This window comes from Thamnophis elegans, chromosome 8, assembly GCF_009769535.1.
Source record: "Thamnophis elegans isolate rThaEle1 chromosome 8, rThaEle1.pri, whole genome shotgun sequence".
Classification (NCBI taxonomy): Eukaryota; Metazoa; Chordata; class Lepidosauria; order Squamata; family Colubridae; genus Thamnophis; species Thamnophis elegans.
The window spans coordinates 74,443,635-74,464,718 of record NC_045548.1 but is presented as its reverse complement, the minus strand read 5'-3'; the positions used below and the strand labels follow the sequence as shown (position 1 = coordinate 74,464,718).

Below are 21,084 nucleotides of genomic sequence, written 5' to 3'. Positions count from 1 at the left end.
GGTAGTGGCCTCAGGCTTGATCTGACCACAGGTTTTAAGAGGCTACTATGGAATACCGGGTGTATCTTCCCCAGCAGTCCCCCGCTCCTTCCTAGGACAACTCAAGAGTAGGCCAGGAGTGCTTTATGAGTTGACGTAAACATTGTTGTAGAATTTCAAATCACCCTTAAGCAATTCAGTCTAATGTTATCTAGCGATGAAATCATTCATTCAAAGATTATTTGGAGCTAGGAAGAACTTCTAATGTAATTTACCAGATTCTCTGCATGGATTGCCCCTGTGACTATGTAGGACAGATGGGGAGGAACCTAACTATCAGTTTGCAAGAACATGAGCGAGCAGTTAGATGAGGAGACCCAAACTCACTGGTAGCCAGTCTCACATTGCAATGAACAAGGACACACATTCAATTTCACAGCTACTAAGATTGTTGGCTGAGCAGTACAAAAATAGCCAGGAATTAACTGAGGCCTTGAAAGCAAGCCCTTTGTCAGTCAACACGAGTGCTAATTTATCAACAGCTTATCAGGTACTTACAGGACGGGCTCCAGCATGAATCCAAAAGTTTGTAAGACTAAATATCAATAGCACTTTGACTTATATACCACTTTACAGTGCTTTGCAGCCCTCTCTAAGTGGTTTACAGAGTCAGCGTATTGCCCCCAACAATGTGGGTCCTCATTTTAGCCACCTTGGAAGGATGGAAGGCTGAGTCAACCTTGAGCCTGGTGAGATTTGAACTGCCAAATTGCTAAATCTTTGGTCCCAGACTAAGACTGGATTGTGCATGATGACTAGTCTCCGAGATAAATTTGGGAAATCTGGAAAGCCAGCTATTAGAAATAGAATGCCATGATGCTTCAGAGGAAGAACAAAACATGAAATATATTTGCCCCTATTTGGTATCTGTTTGGTATTTTGTCACCTTCAAGGACAGTGTGGCAGGAAAGAGACAAATTATTTTCCTCCTGCCCCCCCCCCCCCCCAAAAAAAATCAGAAGTAGTGCCAGGAAAATTCCATTAGCACATAAATCACCGTATTCAATCATCAGACTCATTGCAAACGAACAGTATTGTGTTGTTGGTGTAATGGAACATCCATGCATATCTCACACGGGATGTCCAGATTTAGCCAGGAGTGATACTCAAATAGATGCTGTGAACATTGGCTTTCTGCTTCGATTAGGAGAGGGGAAAATAGCCAGGGTAGACTCTTTTTCTCTCTCTGGTAGCTCCCAAATCCTTCTATCTCAAGTTGCTTTTCATAAAGAAGATTTAAAATTGCAAGATTTCAGTCCTGTGGGGTTGCAAATTCCTGTTCAAATTGAACCAGCAATGTTAAATCCCCAGGGAGGTTTCATCACCCCTTCAGAGTGGCACTTTAGAATAGAATAGAATAGAATAGAATAGAATAGAATAGAATAGAATAAGGAAAATGCAAGAGAAGAGAAGAGAAGAGAAGAGAATCGGAACAGAACAGAGCAGAAGAGAAGGGAAGAGAACAGAACAGAATAGAATTCTTTATTGGCCAAGTATGATTGGACACACAAGGAATTTGTCTTTGGTGCAGATGCTGTCAGTGTACATAAAAAGACAAGATAAAATCATCAAGAATAATCAAATACAGCACTTAATGACATTCACAGGGTATAAATAAGCAATCAGGAAGCAATGAATAAATCGTAACGATATAAGCAACAGTTACATTCCTGAAGTCATAAGTGGGAGGAGATGGGTGATAGGAATGATGAGAAGACAGAGTGGTCAATGCCTGGAATTCACTACTCTGTGGTTTCTTCCCCAAACCCCCAAAATTTTAACCCTAGACTGTCAACTGTTGACCTCACCTCATTCCTAAGAGGTCCATAAGGGGTGTGCATAAGCACACCAAAGTGCCTACCATCCCTGTTCTAATATTCCCTTGTATTCATATACATTTCATGTATTCATAATCATGTCTGCACTTATATCTGTTATCTAATTCATATCTGATGAAAAAAAAATGCAATGCTTGATACACATTGAGGGTGGTAAGTTATTTGCATGTAGCACTTAAGGAGAACATGCACTATACTGTGCCAATAATGACATGTGTAATAAATATGGTTCTTCTCTGCAGGGCCATCCTGGAATACCTGGCTTCATGGGTCCCCCTGGGAATCCAGGCCCAGCTGTAAGATTTTCCTTTGCATGTTAATTTTTAATCTTTATCTACTAGAATGTCAGGCAAGTTGTTGTTGCAAATCTATTTGAGATGATGGTGATGTGATGCGGATGATTCAATACTTTTGATCATTGTTGATTATAGTTCATTGTTGATGTTATTGAGGATGGTTCAATTATTGATGATGATTTCAATAATAATTTGGATGATAATATTGTTCATGATGATGCCAGGATTCCAAGTTAACACCCCTAATAAAAGAAGACTCTGAAGCTTGAAGTTCCTCAAAGTTCCATTTTGTTAGAGATGTCCTATTGGCACATCTGGGAAAACCCGAATCTGAAAGTTTCCAGGTTTTCCCCACCCAATTGAAAGTTCATGATTTTGCCCCCACACCCACAAGTCCATCACATGGTCCAATCTCCCACTGCCATCCTGGCAGTTCCACCCATCCAGTTCCGGTCAGGTGCAGAGGTGCAAAGACAAAGGGTGACCTTGGCTTTCTAGAAAGGAATTTTGTTTTGGCTACATAGCAACTAACTGCTTCAATTCCCCCTCCCATTTTACCACAATAGAAAAGGCATAGTAGAATAATAGAAAGTGTGGCAGGCCAAAGATCCAAAAGGAATATGGCTGCAGGCCTGAAACAATGATCTCCAAGCCATATGAGAAAGAGGATTCTTCAGAGACACAAATTCTGCATCAACTATCAAGTATCATGTGTGTTTTTTGTATGGTGGGATATGATGGTAAATGAAAACTTCAACACCATGATATGTAGGGCAAAGAATTGCTACATAACTATTTTTTTCACATTGTTGTTTAGGGCCCAGAGGGCTCCCCAGGACCTATAGGTTCTCCAGGACCTCCAGGAGAAATGGTAAGTTGCTATTCGTTCATTCATTCATAATATTGGAGAATCCCCTCAAAAGGCGTCTCAACTTTTTGAACACTGAAGAAGATTTGAGACAGTTGATTCTTTGAGTGATTGAGATTCTCAACCATCCAGGTCAGAGTTGATTCCAAAAGTCCATTGGACTTTCTTGGTTTTTTTTCTTTGAAAATGTTTCGCATCTCATCCAAGAAGCTTCTTCAATTCTTCTTTATTTAGAAAGAGCTGTGGTGGTGCAGTGGTTAGAATGCAGCATTGCAGGCTAATACTACTGACTGTCAGCAGTTCAATTCTCACCAATTCAGCCTGATTACCCAGACGGTTGGGGGCAGCATACTGACATTGTAAACCGCTTAGAGAAGGCTGTAAAGCAGTATGAAGTTATATGTCATTGTTCCGAATAATGCTCCCAACCAATTCAAGACTCTGAGGCCTTGGCTTCCTCAAAAATCTGGTTTATTTACTAGGTATTATCCCAAGGAAATTCAAGAAAGAGGATACCTTTTTGATTATATATTTAACTACAGCAGCGAGAATTGTATTTGCCCAAAATTGGAAATTAAATAAGCTACCAACAGACAAAGAGATAATAAAAAAGATATCAGAGATGAATAGGATGACAATGAAAATAAAGGATAAAGAGGAACCGGAGTACTTCAAGACATGGGGAAGGTTTTATGACTGGCTAGAGAAAGCAAGCTAGAAAAGAAAGTAGGGAGAAGATAAAGTACCCAGATGATGCACTATTAAATGGAAAGGGGGGGAGGAGAAGAAGGGGAAAACAGAAAAGAAAATATTAAACGTATAAATATATATTCAAGAATGAGATATAAAGGGGGGCATATTAAGGGTAGACTAGTGAAGGTAAGGGAATAAGAAATGATACTAAATTATATTTGGGCTGACGGAAATACCATCCCAAGGAAACAAACTGAATTTTGAAATATACACCAACAATAATAGAAAAAAAAGGGAGAGAGGAGGAGAGAAAGAAAGGAAGACGGGGAAAAGAAGAAAGAGGTAAGGAGAGGAGGCTGGAAGGAAGAGAAAGAGGAGGAGAGAGAGTAGGAAGGGGAAGAGGAAGAGCAGGAGTAGGAGAAAGGGAAGGGAAGAAGGAAGGGGAAGGAGAGGAGGAAGGAAGAAAGTAGAGAAGGGAGGGAGGGAGGGAGAAAAGAAAGGGAAAACAAGGAGGTGTTACAAAAGGAGGAAGGGATGGTAAATAAAGCAACCCAAATTGTACATTATAACTTATTAAACAAAATAATAAATGTATAAGAATGATAAATGTAAAGAAGAATAACAATTATGTGAATGTATACTTAAAATGGTATGCAAGAGAGTAAAAAAAAATTCTTTGAAAATAAAAATCTGGTTTATTGGGTACATCATATCAGCACTGTAAAAGATGAAACTGTCAGAGAATTCATGACTGGCAGAGACATGGCAACAAGGTCAGCCAATGAACAGGCATAGCAACTAAGTCAACCAAAGAGGGCTGTTTAGAAACCGAAACAGTATTTGCTGGGGACAGCTAGGCGCCTGGCCGTGCTTAATCTGTACTAAAGCTGCAAATCTGCACTGAGGAATGAAACTAGTCTGGAGTTGTCTGCAACTCTGAATCAAAACCGAAATCTCCGCTCTCCTCTGCCTTGTGCTTGCTTGTAACTGCTACCATGTTGGAAGAATCTGCTGTTGGTATTGTACATTTATTTGTGTGTTATTATGTATATAAAGAAGTTAATGAATCCAGCTGAATCAGTTATCTGTGTGTGCTTTCTACTCCGAAGGAAACCAATACTGAATATTTCCTGCATTTTGGGTATAATTAAAGAATAGATACAGTCCCTTATGTCACAGGTCATGTTAGCCAACCAAACAGGTGATAAACTTCTCAGCAGTCCCTCCTGCCGTTGCTAGGATATGTTGATCTGGCCTTGGTTCTCAGAAGCTTTATCGTTGTTATATCTGGCACATTGGAAGTAAACATTTTACATTCCATAAATCCTCTCCACCACCACCACCCAATAAGTATGGCAACTAAGAAACGAAGCAAGAAAAATATGGCTTTAGGTAGGGTCGTTTTGAGAGTTGACACTATATATAAGTGATATTGTTATTTTCAAATTTAAAAAAAAATCAAGAAAGACTAGCTGCCTTTTGGGAGAAAAGCACCTTTGGGATGTCTATGAGTGATGGGTGCCATGAAGGGGGAAATCTAAAAAAAAAAAACTGTCTTAAGTTTTTAATCACATCCAGAAAGCACACACAGAAAACTGATTCAGCAGGATTCATTAACTTCTCTGTATATATAATATAACACATGAAGTAAATACACTGTTAGGGGTATCTCCATTGGGAGACAGAAAGTAGCGCAGCGGAATGTACAGCTAGAGAGAAGGAACGTTGCTAGTAGAAGAAACACACGGATAGAGTCTCAGACACTGCCAGTAAAAACAAGTAGCTTTACTACTAATAATAGCTTCACAAGCAGTGATAGTAGACATTTGTCCAAACACAATTCAAAGAACAAACAATTGCTTACAGTCGCTGTTCACGTTCCAGTCATCAAGCGAGCAAGTAGTTATCAAGCCTAGGGCAAGCAGAGAGAGAGAGAGAGAGCTTTCCTGACTCCCTCTTATTGCAAAGTTAATTACAGCTGATTGTAAAGTTAATTACAGCTGATTGTAAAGTTAATTACAGCTGATAAGTACATTCACCCATTTAAAGCAACATCGACCATTTGGTATTGTATATGAATCTATATTCCCTACCCAACACTAGGAGTATACTCCCAACATATACAATATCAAAAGCAGGTTCTTCCAACATGGTAGCATATACAAGCAAACACCATCAGAGGAGAGAACAGTTTCAGTTCAGAGCAGCAGACTAGTTTGTGGCTTTAGACTTGAGCTAAGCCACGCCCAGGCTCCTTGCTGTCTCCTTGCTCCTCACACAGCAAATACTGTTTCAGTTTCCAAACAGCCCTCATTGGCTGACCCAGTTGCCATGTCTATTCATTGGCTGACCTTGTTACCACCACGTCTCTCCCAAGTCAGGAACTCTCATACCCTGACAAAAACTGTCCACTTTAGAGATTTCTAAAGACTTATGGAGTTTTGCTCTCTTTCTCTAAATTGATCTTGTTGGTAAATTTGGGGAAAAAATGGCAGAGGGATGGATGGGGATGGCATATGTCTTTCAGAAAGTTATTGTAGTTCTTCAGGTCTGAGGGAGAGACAGAACTTGGAATAATGACTGTAGAAAGCAAGGACTTGATCTCAGGTCTTCCTCATCCAAGCACCTTGAAGACTCTAACACATTATCATCTTCCATAGGGGAAAGAAGGTCCCCGAGGACCTCAGGGACCCCCAGGATTGCCTGGACTCATGGTGAGTATGAACAATATTTAGAATAGAACAAAAGAACAGCATTGGAAGGGACCTTGGAGGTCTTCTAGTCCAACCCCCTGCCTAGGCAGGAAACCCTACACCATTTCAGACAAATGGTTATCCAACCTCTTCTTAAAAACTTCCAGTGTTGGAGCACTGACTAACTAAATGTCCTTGCTAAACAGCTCTGGAGGAACCCTATAAACTGCCTCACACAGTGTTTACAGCCAGAAAATGAACCAATGGTTAATTAACTTAGTTTTTAGATTCTCTAAGGTCAAGAAGATATAGGAGACACAATGATTTCAAACTGGTGATGCCCTCCCATGTATGAAATGGCTCCAGATTATATCCACCATGGAACCAGGATCTCAAGTGTATTATCATCTTTAGACATCTAATGGAAAAAGATGTGAAATTATCTTTAGAAAAAAAAAAGACTGAAGTGTGTGTGTGATGACTTAGGTCAACCTCAATCTCCAACCCCTCTAAATGAATCCCTTCTGCACTCATGAATCTAGCTGTGGCTCTGGATCTTGACTAATAATGATGGATTTTCTAATTACGCACCTTGCAGTGAAAGATAATAGAACTATGAGGCATGGGGGTGGTTTGAATTTTAGTATAGGGTTATAAACAAAACCTCGGAGGCTGAGTTAGCAAAATGTAGAATCCTCACTGGAAGAGTATATACACTAAAAAGCATCCTGTCAAGCAGAATATTGATTTTTGCCAGGTGTGTGAATGTGTGAAGCTATGTTAAAAAGGTAAAGGTTCCCCTCGCTCATATGTGATAGTCATTCCAGACTCTAGGGGGCGGTGCTCATCTCCGTTTCAAAGCCGAAGAGCTAGCGCTGTCCAAAGACATCTCTGTGGTCATGTGGCTGGCATGACTAAATGCTGAAGGAGCATGGAACGCTGTTATCTTCCCACCAAAGGTGGCCCCTATTTTTCTACTTGCATTTTTATGTGCTTTTGAACTGCTAGGTTGGCAGAATCTGGGACAAGTAATAGAAGCTCATTCCGTTACACGGCACTCGGGATTTGAACCGCCAAACTGCCGACCTTTCTGATCGACAAGCTCAGTGTCGTAGCCGCTGAGCCACCTTGAACCTATGTTAGCATGGGGCAAAATCACAAAACTGTGTCTCACTTATTTTGGCCATGTCATCTGGGGGAATTCACTGGAGAAAGCAATTGTGTTTGGAAGGTCTAACAATAAAAGGAAACCAGGCCACCAAGGAACATGGTGACCAGACACCATCAAAGCCAGATCATGCAACAACTCAAAGAAATAGTACAAAATCAGAAGATCTGGAGAGACTGGTGGCCCATAGAATCGCCAAGAGTTGGACGCTTGGCGGAGAAATTTGACGGAGAAATTTCCTGACAGTTAGAACAATTACTCAGTGGAACAACTTACCTCTAGAAGTTGTCAATGCTCCAACATTGGAAGTTTGTAAGAAGAGATTGAATAATGACTTGTCTGGAATAGTATAGGGTTTCATGACTGTGCAAGAGGTTGACTAGAAGACCTCCAAGGTCCATTCCAACTTTGTTATTCTGACTGAATGGATAACACCATCATCATATTAGCATGGAACTAATTTGCATTAAACACCATCAATGAACTCATTAACCACTTTTCGCTCCACTGTTAGAAGCATGGCCGAATGCATTTGAGGTGTTTATCTATGAAAAGGGATGCATCATTTTAGATAAATGAAATATTATTTAGTGTGCGTGTACATTATGCATTTGATTGGCTGAACCAATGAACCCTAGTTAATTGTTTTGACTTGCTCCTTTTCATACAACCTAGGTTTCCCCCCCCCCCCTTCTGTGGCTTTTCCACAGCATGGAGTTGGCAGGTTCGGTACTGGGTATAATCTATTTTTTTCTAATTTTCCTAAATTAATAATCTTTGCTCAGTCCCCCCCCCCCCCTCACAACCATCTCTCAAAAAAATATTGCAGAGTGGCTTTGCATCTTTAATTTTGTTTATCTGCTTGGGGTTTTTTTTAGGGTGTACCTGGGAAGGATGGCAAAGACGGGAAGCCGGGATCACCTGGGGAACCCGTAAGAAGATAGTTTGTTGTTAATATAATCAATGAATGTTCTTTGTCATTATTCTTTGGTGTGTGTGGGGGAGGGGTTTCTTGGCTACAATGTCACAGACTCTCCTTATATTCATACACTTGTGTAAGGAAAGACACTTTTCATGCCATGCTTTCATACATGCGTATGTCACTCAGTGAGGGAAGTAAAATAGCATTCAGTCTCGGAAGAAAAGGTTTTGATAAGTGCTGCGCTAGGAGGAGACTCTACGGTGGGGGAATTGGACTTCCAGTCGGCTCCAGAATTGAACAAGGGGGGGAAAGCTTCCGATTAGGACCTTTGTGGCTCTTTGAGTGTTTAAGGTTGTCAACCCCTGGTGCAAAATACCATATTTTTCGAAGTATAACACGCAGCAGAGTATAAGACTCACCAAGGTTTTGAAGAGGCAATTTTTTTTAAAAAGTGGGTAGGTAGATAGAGGGATAGAGAGGGAGAGAAAGAGAGAGAAATACAGTAGGTAGGTAGGTAGGGAGAGAGAGAGAGAGAGTAGTTAGGTAGGTAGGTAGGTAGGTAGGTAGATAAAGGGATATATAGAGAGAGGGAGAAATAGAGAGAAATAGAGAGATAGAGAAATGCAGTAGGTAGGTAGGGAGAGAGTGTGTAGGTAGGTAGGTAGAGGGTTAGAAAGAGAGAAATAGAAAGAGAGAGAGAAATACAGTAGGTAGGTAGGGAGAGAGTGAGAGAGTAGGTAGTTTGATAGGTAGAGAGATAGAGAGAAATATATATAGAGAGAAATACAGTAGATAGGTAGGGGAGAGAGAGAGTGTGTGTGTAGGTAGGTAGGTAGAGGGATAGAGAGAGAGAGAAATAGAGAGAGAGAGAGAAATACAGTAGACAGTTAGGGGGAGAGAGAGAGAGTAGGTAGGTACATAGGTAGATAGAGGGGGGAAGAGAGAAAGATAGTAGATAGGTAGGGAGAGAGAGTGTGTAGGTAGGTACGTAGGTAGAGGGATAGAGAGAGAGAAATATATATAGAGAGAAATACAGTAGATAGGTAGTTCTTTCTGCTGGCACAGCACTTCATCAATCTAATTCTCATCAATCAGTTAAAGAGCTTTCCAAAACAAAATAAAGTTTTTGCACTCTACAAACCTCCCCAAAACAGCCTGTTTTTCACAAAAATAGGCTCATTTTTTCAAATAAAAGGCATGAATAGCCTTGGGGGGGGGGCTTGCAGAGTGTTTCTGGGGGGCTGGGGTGGGAAAAATGAGCAAAAAGACCCATTTTTTTTGCAAAAACAGGCCCATTTTTTGTCAAAAAAATTTGCATGCATAGCCTTATGGAGGCTTATAGAGTGCTGCTGGGGGCTGGGGGGGGAAACAACCCATTTTTTGCTTATTTCTGCCCTCCCCAGCCCCCAGGAGCTCTCTGAAAGCCTCCATAAGGGTGTGCACAGCCATTTTGGTGAAGGGGGTGGGGCTTCGGGAGGCAAAAAATGGTGTATTCAGTGTATAAGACGCACCCAGATTATCAGCCTCTTTTTTTCAGGAAAAAAGGTGGGTCTTATACTCCGAAAAATATTGTATGCCAATGCAGTATGGAAATTTGATGGTTTAGCAGTGCAAGAATCTATTCTAAATGTGTTTTTTTTTCCTCCAGGGTAAGCCTGGAGAACCGGGGCTACCAGGTCAAGAGGGTGCCGGAGGACCACCGGTAAGTCCCGTTACAGTCTGTTCCAGGACAGAATAAATAAACATTTTTAATTTATTTAACATACGGCATGACATACACGGATAGCAGCAGCAACGATGTATGAAAAGAAGACCTAGTGATATGATACTCCTAAGAGGAAGATGTAAAAAAAAAAAAATTCAAGGAGTTCTATATTAAGTTATCAGTTACATTTCAAAATGCATTAGCTCATAAAATTAATTAAGTGTGTTATATATGTCCCAAAGGTGCTTTTTTCAAGAGGCAACTGGACTTTCTGTTTTTCTTTGCAAACGTTTTGCTTCTCATCCAAGAAGTTTCTTCAGCTCTGCCTCAGAAGAAGCTTCTTGGCTGAGAAGTGAAACGTCTTCAGAGAAAAACCAGAAAGTTCAGATGCCTCTCGAAAAAAACACCTTTGGGACCACCATGACTTGGAGGACTGAGAATCTTCCCTAGATATTTATTTTATATTCGAATATCTAGGCCACTTATCCAATTTAGCAGCGTTTGTTAGTTGGACAAAATCCGTTTTTCCTCCTGCATAAGTTCTCAAAATGGCTATAGCTCAGGGGTGTCAAACTCAATTTCACTGAGGGGAAAACACTGTTACCTTAGGTGGTTCCTATTTTTCTACTTGCATTTTTTACATGCTTTTGAACTGCTAGGTTAGCAGAAGCTAGGACAAGTAATGGGAGCTCACTCCATTACGCGGCGCTAGGGATTCGAACCACCGAACTGCCAACCTGTCTGATTGACAAGCTCAGCATCTTAGCCACTGAGCCACCCCATCCCTTCATGATCGCCCAATAACTAAGTCCAAATATTGTCGCACCATGCAACACACTGCTCTCTCTCTCTCTCTCTCTCTCTCTCTCTCTCTCTCTCTCTCTCTCTCTCTCTCTCCCCTCCCTCCCTCCCTCCTCCACCCCTCTCTCTCTTGTATTCTATGTGTGTCAAGCTCCGTCTTTAAACTTAGAAGCAAAGTGTCAGCATTCCAAGTATCATGCAGAATTAAATCAGTCTCCAAGGCAAAATAATCCTTTTTGTTCCAATTTAATAAGACAGACATCTTCGGCACATCTGTGTTAATCCCAATACTGGAACTGACATCAGAGTTCCACCCAGTTAAAAGTTCACGATCTTGTCCCCACACCCACAATGCATCACATGGTCCAATCTTCTTCTTCCACGCTGGCATTCACGCCCAGCTACTTCCAGCCAGGTGTGAAAGTCCGGAGACAAAGGATGACCTTGGCTTCTAGTAAAGAATGAAAACAATACATTACACAATCTCACTCCTGTCTATTCCCCCCTCCCATTGACTATACTTAAAGAAACAGCATAATGAAATAAGAGAAAGTGTGGCAGGCCAAAATTCTAAAAGGAATATAAATGCAGGCCTGACACAAAGTAGACACCATCTCAAGGAAATGAGATAGTGAGATATAGAGATAAAAGGAATATGGGAATGGAGCTTACGTCAAAGGCTGGGAGGAAGTTAAGGGACCATTTTCAGGGATCAATTCTGGAGGGAGAACATTTACAGATCTCTTTTTCTTTTCTTTGTTTCAGGGTTTTAAGGGTCCAAGAGGAGATGCAGGAAGTCCTGGCACGAGAGTAAGTCATATGGATATGTGCAAATATAATTTGGGTGCAGAAAAAAAAGCCTTTTTGGGAGGTCACTGTTGCCCATTATATCTTTGAGGTGGAGAAAACAGAATCCAATGGATTTCTGAAGAAGAAAATGTAGAGTTTGAAACCATGTAAATAATGATAAACCGTGTTCCTTGTTGAAAGCTGATATGCAATTTTGCTGAGGGAAAGGATCAGTGGTGGGTTTCAAAAATTGTTCGAACCTACTCTGTGGGTGTGGCCTCCTTTGTGGGACTGGCTTGCCGCCCATGTGACCGGATATGAAGATGCCGACGACACTTGTCAGAACCACCTTAAATTACCTCACACACAGCACTGGCATGCATAAGAATAGGATGTAAACTTGTTTTTTAAAAGGCATCTTTGGTTTGCGTTAAAACAACTTCAACACACGCAATGTTCTGATTGCACCACAAACGCAGTAGTCATGCTTACCTTTCACAGAGGCACTGAGTTTTATAAATATGAGCAGGATAGTGTAGAATAATCATATCCAAGGACCAGTGGTGGGTTTCAAAACATTTTGGAACCTCTTCTGTAGGTGTGGCCTGCTTTCCGGGTCCACTGGTGGAACCTCTTCTAACCGGTTCGGTAGATTTGACGAACCGGTTCTACCGAATAGGTGCGAACTGTTAGGAACCCATCTCGGGAAAGGATGCAGTATTAGCATCTCAAGAAGCATCTCATCATAAGAATGGCAACAAGATTGCTGGAAGAAGGAAGAATTGCTTATTATTCAAGAATGGATGTTAAAAGTAGTAAACTTAGCAGAGATGGCTAATATTTCAGCATATTGGAAAGACTATTCAGATGAGAAATACAAGTTGGAATGGAGAAGATGGATTGACTACATTCAAATAAATATTGGAATAAGGAATTTCATTTAGCTTATGAAGGAACAAGGAATGTTATAATTTATCTAAATTTAGCTTAATGAAAGGGGGAGTTAAAGTACAAGAGGGAGGTAAGTTGTTATAGTTAGTTAGCTTATGTTAGTGTATGATAGTTAAATGTTTATACCCTGTATTTTGCTCTGGGAAGTTGGGGGGAGGGAGGGTTTGGGGGGTGGCAGGGGGTAGGGTGGGGGTGGAGGGAGGGAAGGGGAATGGGAAATATTTGTAAAATTTATTAAAACTTTTCAATAAAAAGAAGAAGCATCTCATCCCCACCTTATGTTACCAGTGCCAAACAATAAAACAAACCAAAGTTAGTCACCATGGAAACGAGATGTTTGATGGAAGCTGCTGGAGTGATCAGAAGAGATAACATCAGAAATGAGAGCATAAAAGGAAGAATTGGCAAAGAACTAATCTTGAACTCTGTATAAAAACAGCAAATAAAGTGGTTTGCTCACCTGGATAGGATATTTTGGGATTCCATATCATACAAAGCCTATACAAAAAGAGGAGAAGGCCAAAGAACAGCTGGAAGATGTTGTGGTCTGCAGAGCTGGAAGCAAACTCGGAAAGTGAGGAGGTTGGGGAGGAACTTGGGCGAGTCCTGGAGTCTGGGGGAGGCTCGGATGAGGGCTCTGTGTCGGAGGCAGAGAGGAGCCAGAGCCATATGCCAGTTATCAGCTGCCTTCAGAGTCAGATATCATTGAGGCGGATGAACAGCTGGAGCCTGTTCCCAGTGCACACATGTGCAGAGTTGCCAGACGAAGGGAACAGTTTAAAAAACAGGGGTCGACTTGGGAGTAAGGCCACAGGTGGATGATGAATGGCCCCTCCCAGAAGAAATAAAAGAGGAGCGAAAGGGGAGTGGAGTTTGCAGGAGACAATTAATTTGCTTCATTGGTTTGTGACTCTCCGAGACTCTTTGCCAAGTTTTGCAGATACCGGCCTGGCAGCTCTCCAAGCCAGGTAAGGTCTGTGACTGTAAATCCTCCCTTGGAAGACTTTGTTGGATGTGAATGAGCAGAATTCACAGCCAATTAATAAAAGGGTTTTTTGTCAGGATAAGGAATTTGCTTCATGCTCTTGGGAAGCCTCGGTCAGAACAGAAGATGGGGAGACAACATCAAAGGCACACTACAACAACATCAATCAACAATAGTTGAGGCCTCCAGAAGAGCCAGAACTTTGCATCTACCTCGACACCCAAAGTGGTAAAAGAGGAAGTAAAGAAGACAAGAAAGGATGTAGTAGCACTGAGACAATTTAAGTTACATGATAGAACTGTGATGGCAAACCTATGGCACCCGTGCCAGAGGTGGCACACAGAGCCTTCCCTGTGGGCACATGCGCCATTGCCAGCTGATCTTCAGTTTTCCGTGGCTCCAGCATGCACAAAGATCAGCTGGCTGGCATGCATGCGCACTGGAAACCAGAAGAGCAGGCGCATGCACCGGCCAACTGCCCTCTGAGTTTCTGGGGCTCTGGGGTGCACGAAGAGCAGGTGGCTGGCATGCAATACCAATAGCAGTTAGACTTATATACCGCTTCATAGGGCTTTCAGCCCTCTCTAAGCGGTTTACAGAGTCAGCATATCGCCCCCACAGTCTGGGTCCTCATTTCACCCACCTCGGAAGGATGGAAGGCTGAGTCAACCTTGAGCCGGTGAGATTAGAACCGCTGAACTGCAGATAACAGTCAGCTGAAGTGGCCTGCAGTACTGCACCCTAACCACTGCACCACCTCGGCTCTTGCAGGCAGGCTGGAAAGCAGAAGAGCAGGTGACTGGTGTGCATGCCGCCTGCACATGCACACACTGGCCACCTGCCCTCCAAGTTTCTGGGGCTCCTGGGCACACGAAGAGCAGGCGGCTGGTGTGCACAGGCACATTGGCCAGGTAGTCTTTGAGTTTCCAGGGCCCCGCCATGCGTGCATTCCAGTTTGGGCACTCGGTGCCAAAAAGGTTTTGCCATCCCTGTGATAGAGCATGTAGAATTTTTAATTCTGGGAGGATTTACCGTATTCTGAATTTTCTCCATCCTTTTTCTTTGCTCCAGGGAGAACCAGGCCAACCTGGAACTCCAGGCCGGGAGGGGCTTTCGGGAAAAGATGTAAGTTTTAAGCACAATAAAAGCTCTATGTCAACTTCAAAGGCGATTGAATGTAGTAGTAGCAATAGTAACAATATTTCTAAAAAATTCTTCCATCATCTGACAGTCATCCTATTCTCTAGGCCTGGCTTATTTGATTAAATGTGTATCCTGATTCCCATCCACTCCATAGCTCATATCTCTGTTTTAGCATTACAATTTAATCACAAAATAAGCTACTTATTAAGGTATGAGTTGTTCTTGAAATGACCTCCAGAGGTAAAGACTAAGGAAGTAAAGAGAAGGATGAGTGGGGGTACATGATAACTGTCTTCCAGTACTTGGGCTGTGGTAGAGAAGAGGGGATTGATTTATTCTTCAAAGCACCAGAGGCAGAACAAGAAGTAATGGATGGAAACTTGTTAAAGATACAACTTAGAAGTAAGGAGAAATTTTCTGACAATTAATCACTGGAATAGATTGCCTCCCAGAGTTGTGGGAACTCCATCATTGGAGGTTGACCTAGAAGACCTCTGTAGTCCCTTCCAGACCCATGATTCTATGTTCTAAGATGTCTGTCTCCATCATAGGTTGGATCTGTGACCATCAAAAGACAGATAGCACTGGCTATCAGAGATTAGGGATCAGCTGTGACTTCTAAGACAGCTGTCGCTTTTGACCTTCTTAACCTTCAATGAGACTAATGATGTATGGTACTTTCCCCTCTTCTATTCCAGGGAGATCCAGGGCCTGTAGGACCAGCAGGCCCCCGAGGATTTCGAGGAATAGCAGTGAGTTACTTTGCCTAGTGAATGAGTTGTTCTGATTCTGGGAGACCCCCTGTAGTTTACAAGCGTTCAGGATAATCTATGTATAGAGATTGGATGCTGTATCATAGTGAAGATGTTGTGAAAGGAAAAATTTATTTTGGGTGGCATTAATTAATGTTGATTGCATGGAGCAGAGATTTCCTTTCCTTGTACTTTGCTTTCTTCTTTTCTTTTCGTTCCTTTCCTGATTTCTGGTTTCTCTTCCCTTTTCCTTTTCCTTCCCTTCCCTTTTTTCTTTCCTCCCCTCCCTTTCCTCCCCTCCCTTTCCCTTCCTTCCCCTCCCTTCCCGTCTCTTTCTTCTTTCCTTTCCTTTCCTTCCCTTCTCTTTTTTCTTTCCTTCTCTTCCCTTCCCTTCCCTTTCTTCTTTCCTTTCCTTTCTTTTTTCTTTTCTTTTCCTTTCCTCCCCTCCCTTCCCTTCCTTCTTTCCTTTCCTTTCCTTCCCTTTCCTTCCTTTCATTTCCTTTTCTTCCCTTCCTTTCCCTTTCTTCTTTCCTTCCTTTTCCTTAGATAGATATGGCAAACTATCAAAAATATAATGAATTTGGATGTTGGTGAACAGTACATGTTTTAAGAGAACCAACAAAAAGGCCTTTAGTTACCTATAAACAATCAATCCAGAATGTCTTATGTCAGTTTCACATTATTTTGTGACTGGTCCCCAAATTAAACTAGATGGCTGGTGCGTGATATCCAAAGGCTGACAGATCAGTTTCTCTCAACCCTTGGAGTAAAGGATGTTGGGCAAAAAAAAATTATCCAGAAGAGGAGTTTCTGGTCATAGGACATTGGTTCCATTCATTGGTGTTCTTCATATATTTTGAGATTGATTGTGGTCTTCCTTTCTTTAGGGCAAGACTGGACCTCCAGGAGCACCTGGAGAACCTGGTCCTGCAGGTAACCCAGTAAGTACTGTATTTACCACCTCCATCACAAGTATGAGCTCACAACAGCATAGGCAACAGGATAGCAGCTATATGCCTATGGAGATTCTCAGCCATCCAGGTCATGGTTGTCCCAAAGATGCTTTTTCAAAAGGCAGTTTGGACTTCCTCCGTTTTTTTTTTCTTGAAGACCCTTCGCTTCTCCTCCAAGAAGCTTCAGTCAGAACTGTCAGAACTCAAGAGTCAGAACTGAAGAAGCTTCTTGGAGGAGAAGAAAAATGTCCTCAAGGAAGTTCCATTGTCTTTTGAAAAAGCATCTTTGGCACAGCAGTTACAGTGAGGCCGTTATGCATCATGATGTCATTTTGTAATCTGCATAGTTAACTGTTCTGACCCCCCTCGTCCCACACCAACACACACTCCGAGCCAAAGATAAGTTATGACATTTAATTAACAGACAGACAGGTCCTTGGCAGCAATCCAACACAGATAAGCCGTGGCAGCAATCCAGCCTACCAAGCTCACAATAATGTTCTTCGACATTAATTCCTGCGTTGACTTCTGCAAAAGGGCATGTGCACAAGCAGTCTTTTTATAGTCTGGAGAGGAGCCTAATTACCACCAGCTGAGTGCAATTACCTCCTGTACTTGCGCAACTCTTCCTGATGTCTATTAGCTCTTCGGTGCAGGGCATCCAGGAACAACTCACTGCTGACATCAGGAACACACTCCCTTGTCTCCTCCCCACTGGTCCAAGGCTCAGGCGCCTCCTGGTGGCCAACCAGCCTCTCTGCGCCCTGCTCGGAGTCGGAACCCTGTCGGGGCTCCTCCATATCCTCCAGAGCCGACTCATAGGGCCCCTCGCATATAAATAGGTTTATGGCATGCTGTACGGTCACTGAGAAAAGGTGCAAACTTTGCCACTTTGATTGCTTCTGGGGAATCAAGTCAGTTGGGGAAGAAGATGACTCTTGACTCCAGACGTCATATTCTTTTGGAGTGGGATTGATCAGACGATTCTTTAGCCCTTGCTTCTTCTCTTTCTCACCCCAAGGGTTCCAAGGGAAGCAAAGGGGAAGCCGGCAGCCCAGGTGTTCCTGGTTTCATTGGGCCACGAGGTCTTCCTGTAAGTAGCAGATTGATGATGATTCATGCTGGTGTTCAAATGCAAAAATGTAGGGTCATTGGGAAGTCCTCATTAAGGTAAGGCAAAGCAGAATCTGAGTTGGGTTTAACTCCAGATGACTCTGCAAGGATATTTTTATGGCTTCCTTCACAATATGCTGAAGGAGTTAACCACGGCTATCTTCTGGAACAGTGATGGCGAAACTTTTCAGCACCGAGTGCCCAAATCAGAACTTATGTGCATGTGTGCATGTGTGCCTGCCAGAGCAAGACCAGCTGGTTGGTGCGCACATGCCTGTTTTTTGGCTGTTTTTGGGCCGTTTTCAAAGCTATTTTCAGGCCATTTTTAGGCTGCTTTTCGGAATTTGGGGGGGCATTTTCGGACCGTTTTCTGGCACTTCAGGGCCTGTGAGGACCAGCTGGTGATGGGGCACGTGCCCACAGAAAAAGCTCTGTGTGCCACCTCTGGCATGTGTGCTATAGTTTTGCCATTACAGTTCTAGAACATTCCTTTGGCTTTTCATCTACCTTGGGATATCTGATGGTCTCCTAAACAGTCCTAGCCCTATTTACTTCCCAGCCCAAGAGAAGGTTGGCTTTTGCTTTCCGTGGGAAAGGGAAATATATTTATTTGTTATGTAATAAAGGTTTCAGTCTGAAGCTAAATCTCCAAGAGAGATGGGTGCTTAAGAAATGTGAAATATGAATCAATCAATCAATCAATCAATCAAACAAACAATCAATCAATGGTTTAAAGTTAAACATCTGCATTGTACAGTATTATTATTTGGTATACATACTGTACATATATCTGTGTTTGTGCAACTTTGTGTGTATGCCTGTGTGTGTATATATATTTACAAGTCCATGTCAATGAAAGAAAAAAAGATATACAAAGCAAATTAATATGTATGTATGTGTGTGTGTGTGTGTGTGTATGTGTGTGTGTGTCTGTGTGTCTGTGTGTGTCTGTGTGTGTTGCATTTGTGCTGATAAATAAATAAAGGGAGACTAGTATAGATCTATTTCAAGCTATTTAGCTCTCATCAGCTAGCCATACCCTTACTGGGAATCGAACCTGGGCTGTATTACATATCAGGCAGTTATATTAGCCACTAAGCCACAGGCTCTCTTCCTTTATCAGCTGTGTGTGTATATATGTGTATATGTATGTATGTATGTATGTATGTATGTATGTATATGTGTGTATATATGTGTGTATGTGTATGTGTATGTGTATATATGTATATATATACTGTATATATGTATATGTGTATGTGTACATGTGTACATATGTATATATTTATATATGTATATATGTATATGTACTGTATATATGTATGTGTGTGTATGTGTGTGTGTGTATATAGATAGATAGATAGATAGATAGATAGATAGATAGATAGATAGATAGATAGATAGATAGATAGATGGGGGGGGGGAGAACAACTGATTTAAAGAAAAACAATTAAATTTCTGACTTCCCCCTTTTTATGCAGTTGGTCATTTGCATTATTTTGTACATGTTTCTCAACCTTGGCCACTATATGATGTGTGTATTTTGGGAGTTAAAGCTGACATATTAAAGTTACAAAGGTTGAGTAACAGAGTTGTAGATTATCTGCCATGATGCATAATCTGGTTTATCCCTCTTTTCCGCAGGGAGAACCCGGTGAAAAGGGCGTCCCAGGGAAAGAGGTTTGTATTTCATTACTTTCCTTGCACAAAAAGGTTGATTTATTAGTGCTACTAAGAGTGAACACCTTTGAAGCTGTTTTTTTTTCCTAATTTTCTGCTTGCGACTACAAACGTCATTACAATTCATGCAATATAATTAATTTTCCCTTTCACATTAGTATGTTAAAGAGAGACGAGACACAGACATACAAAGAATTGCCTTTATCACTGGTCTTTAGACCAAAAATTTCAGCAATGGGTTCTCTGCCCTGTTGCTGGGTGGGCGTGGCCATGGTGGGCATGACCTAATCAGTCTCCTGCCCCACGATGGGGGGCGGGGGAGAGTTTCTGCCTTCCCCAGGCTCCAGAGGCTTTCCTTGCGCCTCTGGGAGGGCAAAAATTGCCTCTCTAGACTCCGGAGGCCTTCCAGAAGGCCCATTTCCTCCCCCTCCCAGAGCCTCCAGGTGGGCCTTGCCCTTATGTTCCATCCAAAACAGGCCGCATGGAGATTCCTGGGATGGGCGGTATGAGAGGGGCAGGGTGGGGTGGGCAGGGCCAGCCAGTGGTGGGATTCAGAGTTTCTCCAAACCGGCCATAATGTTTGCTACGGGTTCTACCTGAACCCATAGGAACCTACCAGTGGTGGGTTTCAAAAATTTTTGGAACCTCTTCTGTAGGTATGGCCTGCTTTCCGGGTCCACTGGTGGAACCTCTTCTAACCGGTTCGGTAGATTTGACGAATCGGTTCTACCGAATAGGTGCGAACTGGTAGAAACCCACCTCTGGAGCCTACGTCTGCTTTAGACTACTCCTCTCTTTTCAGGGCACCTCAGGGAGTCCAGGAGAACATGGACAAAAAGGTGACAGGGTAAGTCTAAGAGCTTCATTCATATCCCAAGGTTTTAAACTCAAGCTGACAAATGCCAGGGTCAGCTTTTCCGTGAGATCTCGGTAGTAGTAGAATGTCCCATCTAATCTCATTGCATTCACTCATGGGTAAACAAATTCTTCTGGTTAACATATTTCTGAATCAATTCTATTCAGTTCATCGTTACCCCAGCTACAATTTCATCATTTCTGGGATTCTCATATATTTGACTTCCAGTTGATAGCCTCATCTGAGAGCCGAGGTGGCGCAGTGGTTAAATGCAGCACTGCAGGCTACTTCAGCTGACTGCAGTTCTGCAGTTTGGCTGTTCAAATCTCACCGGCTCAAGGTTGACTCAGCCTTCCATCCTTCTGAGGTGGGTAAAATGAGGACCCGGATTGTTGGGGGCAATATGCTGACTCTTTAAACCACTTAGAGAGGGCTGAAAGCCCTATGAAGCGGTATATAAGTCTAACTGCTATTGCTATTGCTATCTCCTGTTTGCAATAGAGGAGGCACTCTCTGTTCACCCAGAGAGGGCATTTGAAGAAAGTTGGAGTTCTGCGAGAGATGAGTGGCTCTGTTAACTGATTCCCCCACGTCTTATACACACACACTTAAAGAAGTAGGCTCTAGTCTATCCATCCAGCATTTTTAATGGGTCTCTGCTGAAGAGTTATCACATTTTCTTTTGCTTGATTTGAGAGTCAGTTTGGTCTAGGGATGTGGTGGCTCAGTAGATAAGATGCTGAGCTTGTCGGTCAGAAGCTCAGCAGTTCAGCGGTTCGAATCCCTAGCGCCACGTAATGGAGTGAGCTCCCGTTACTTGTCTCAGCTTCTGCTAACCTAGC

General features: G+C 42.4%; 1 protein-coding gene across 1 annotated transcript in view; it reads left to right on the top strand.

Annotated features, from left to right (window-relative positions):
- The window catches only part of COL22A1 (collagen type XXII alpha 1 chain), a 179,572-nt gene that overhangs the window by 143,578 nt on the left and 14,910 nt on the right, over positions 1–21,084 (top strand). The window contains exons 47-58 of the mRNA XM_032223193.1: positions 2,120–2,173; positions 2,991–3,044; positions 6,395–6,448; positions 8,474–8,527; positions 10,166–10,219; positions 11,789–11,833; positions 14,820–14,873; positions 15,590–15,643; positions 16,531–16,584; positions 17,618–17,689; positions 19,351–19,386; positions 20,189–20,233. Of these exons, the coding sequence (XP_032079084.1) occupies positions 2,120–2,173; positions 2,991–3,044; positions 6,395–6,448; positions 8,474–8,527; positions 10,166–10,219; positions 11,789–11,833; positions 14,820–14,873; positions 15,590–15,643; positions 16,531–16,584; positions 17,618–17,689; positions 19,351–19,386; positions 20,189–20,233 (630 nt within the window). The remainder of the gene's footprint in view (positions 1–2,119; positions 2,174–2,990; positions 3,045–6,394; positions 6,449–8,473; positions 8,528–10,165; positions 10,220–11,788; positions 11,834–14,819; positions 14,874–15,589; positions 15,644–16,530; positions 16,585–17,617; positions 17,690–19,350; positions 19,387–20,188; positions 20,234–21,084) is intronic.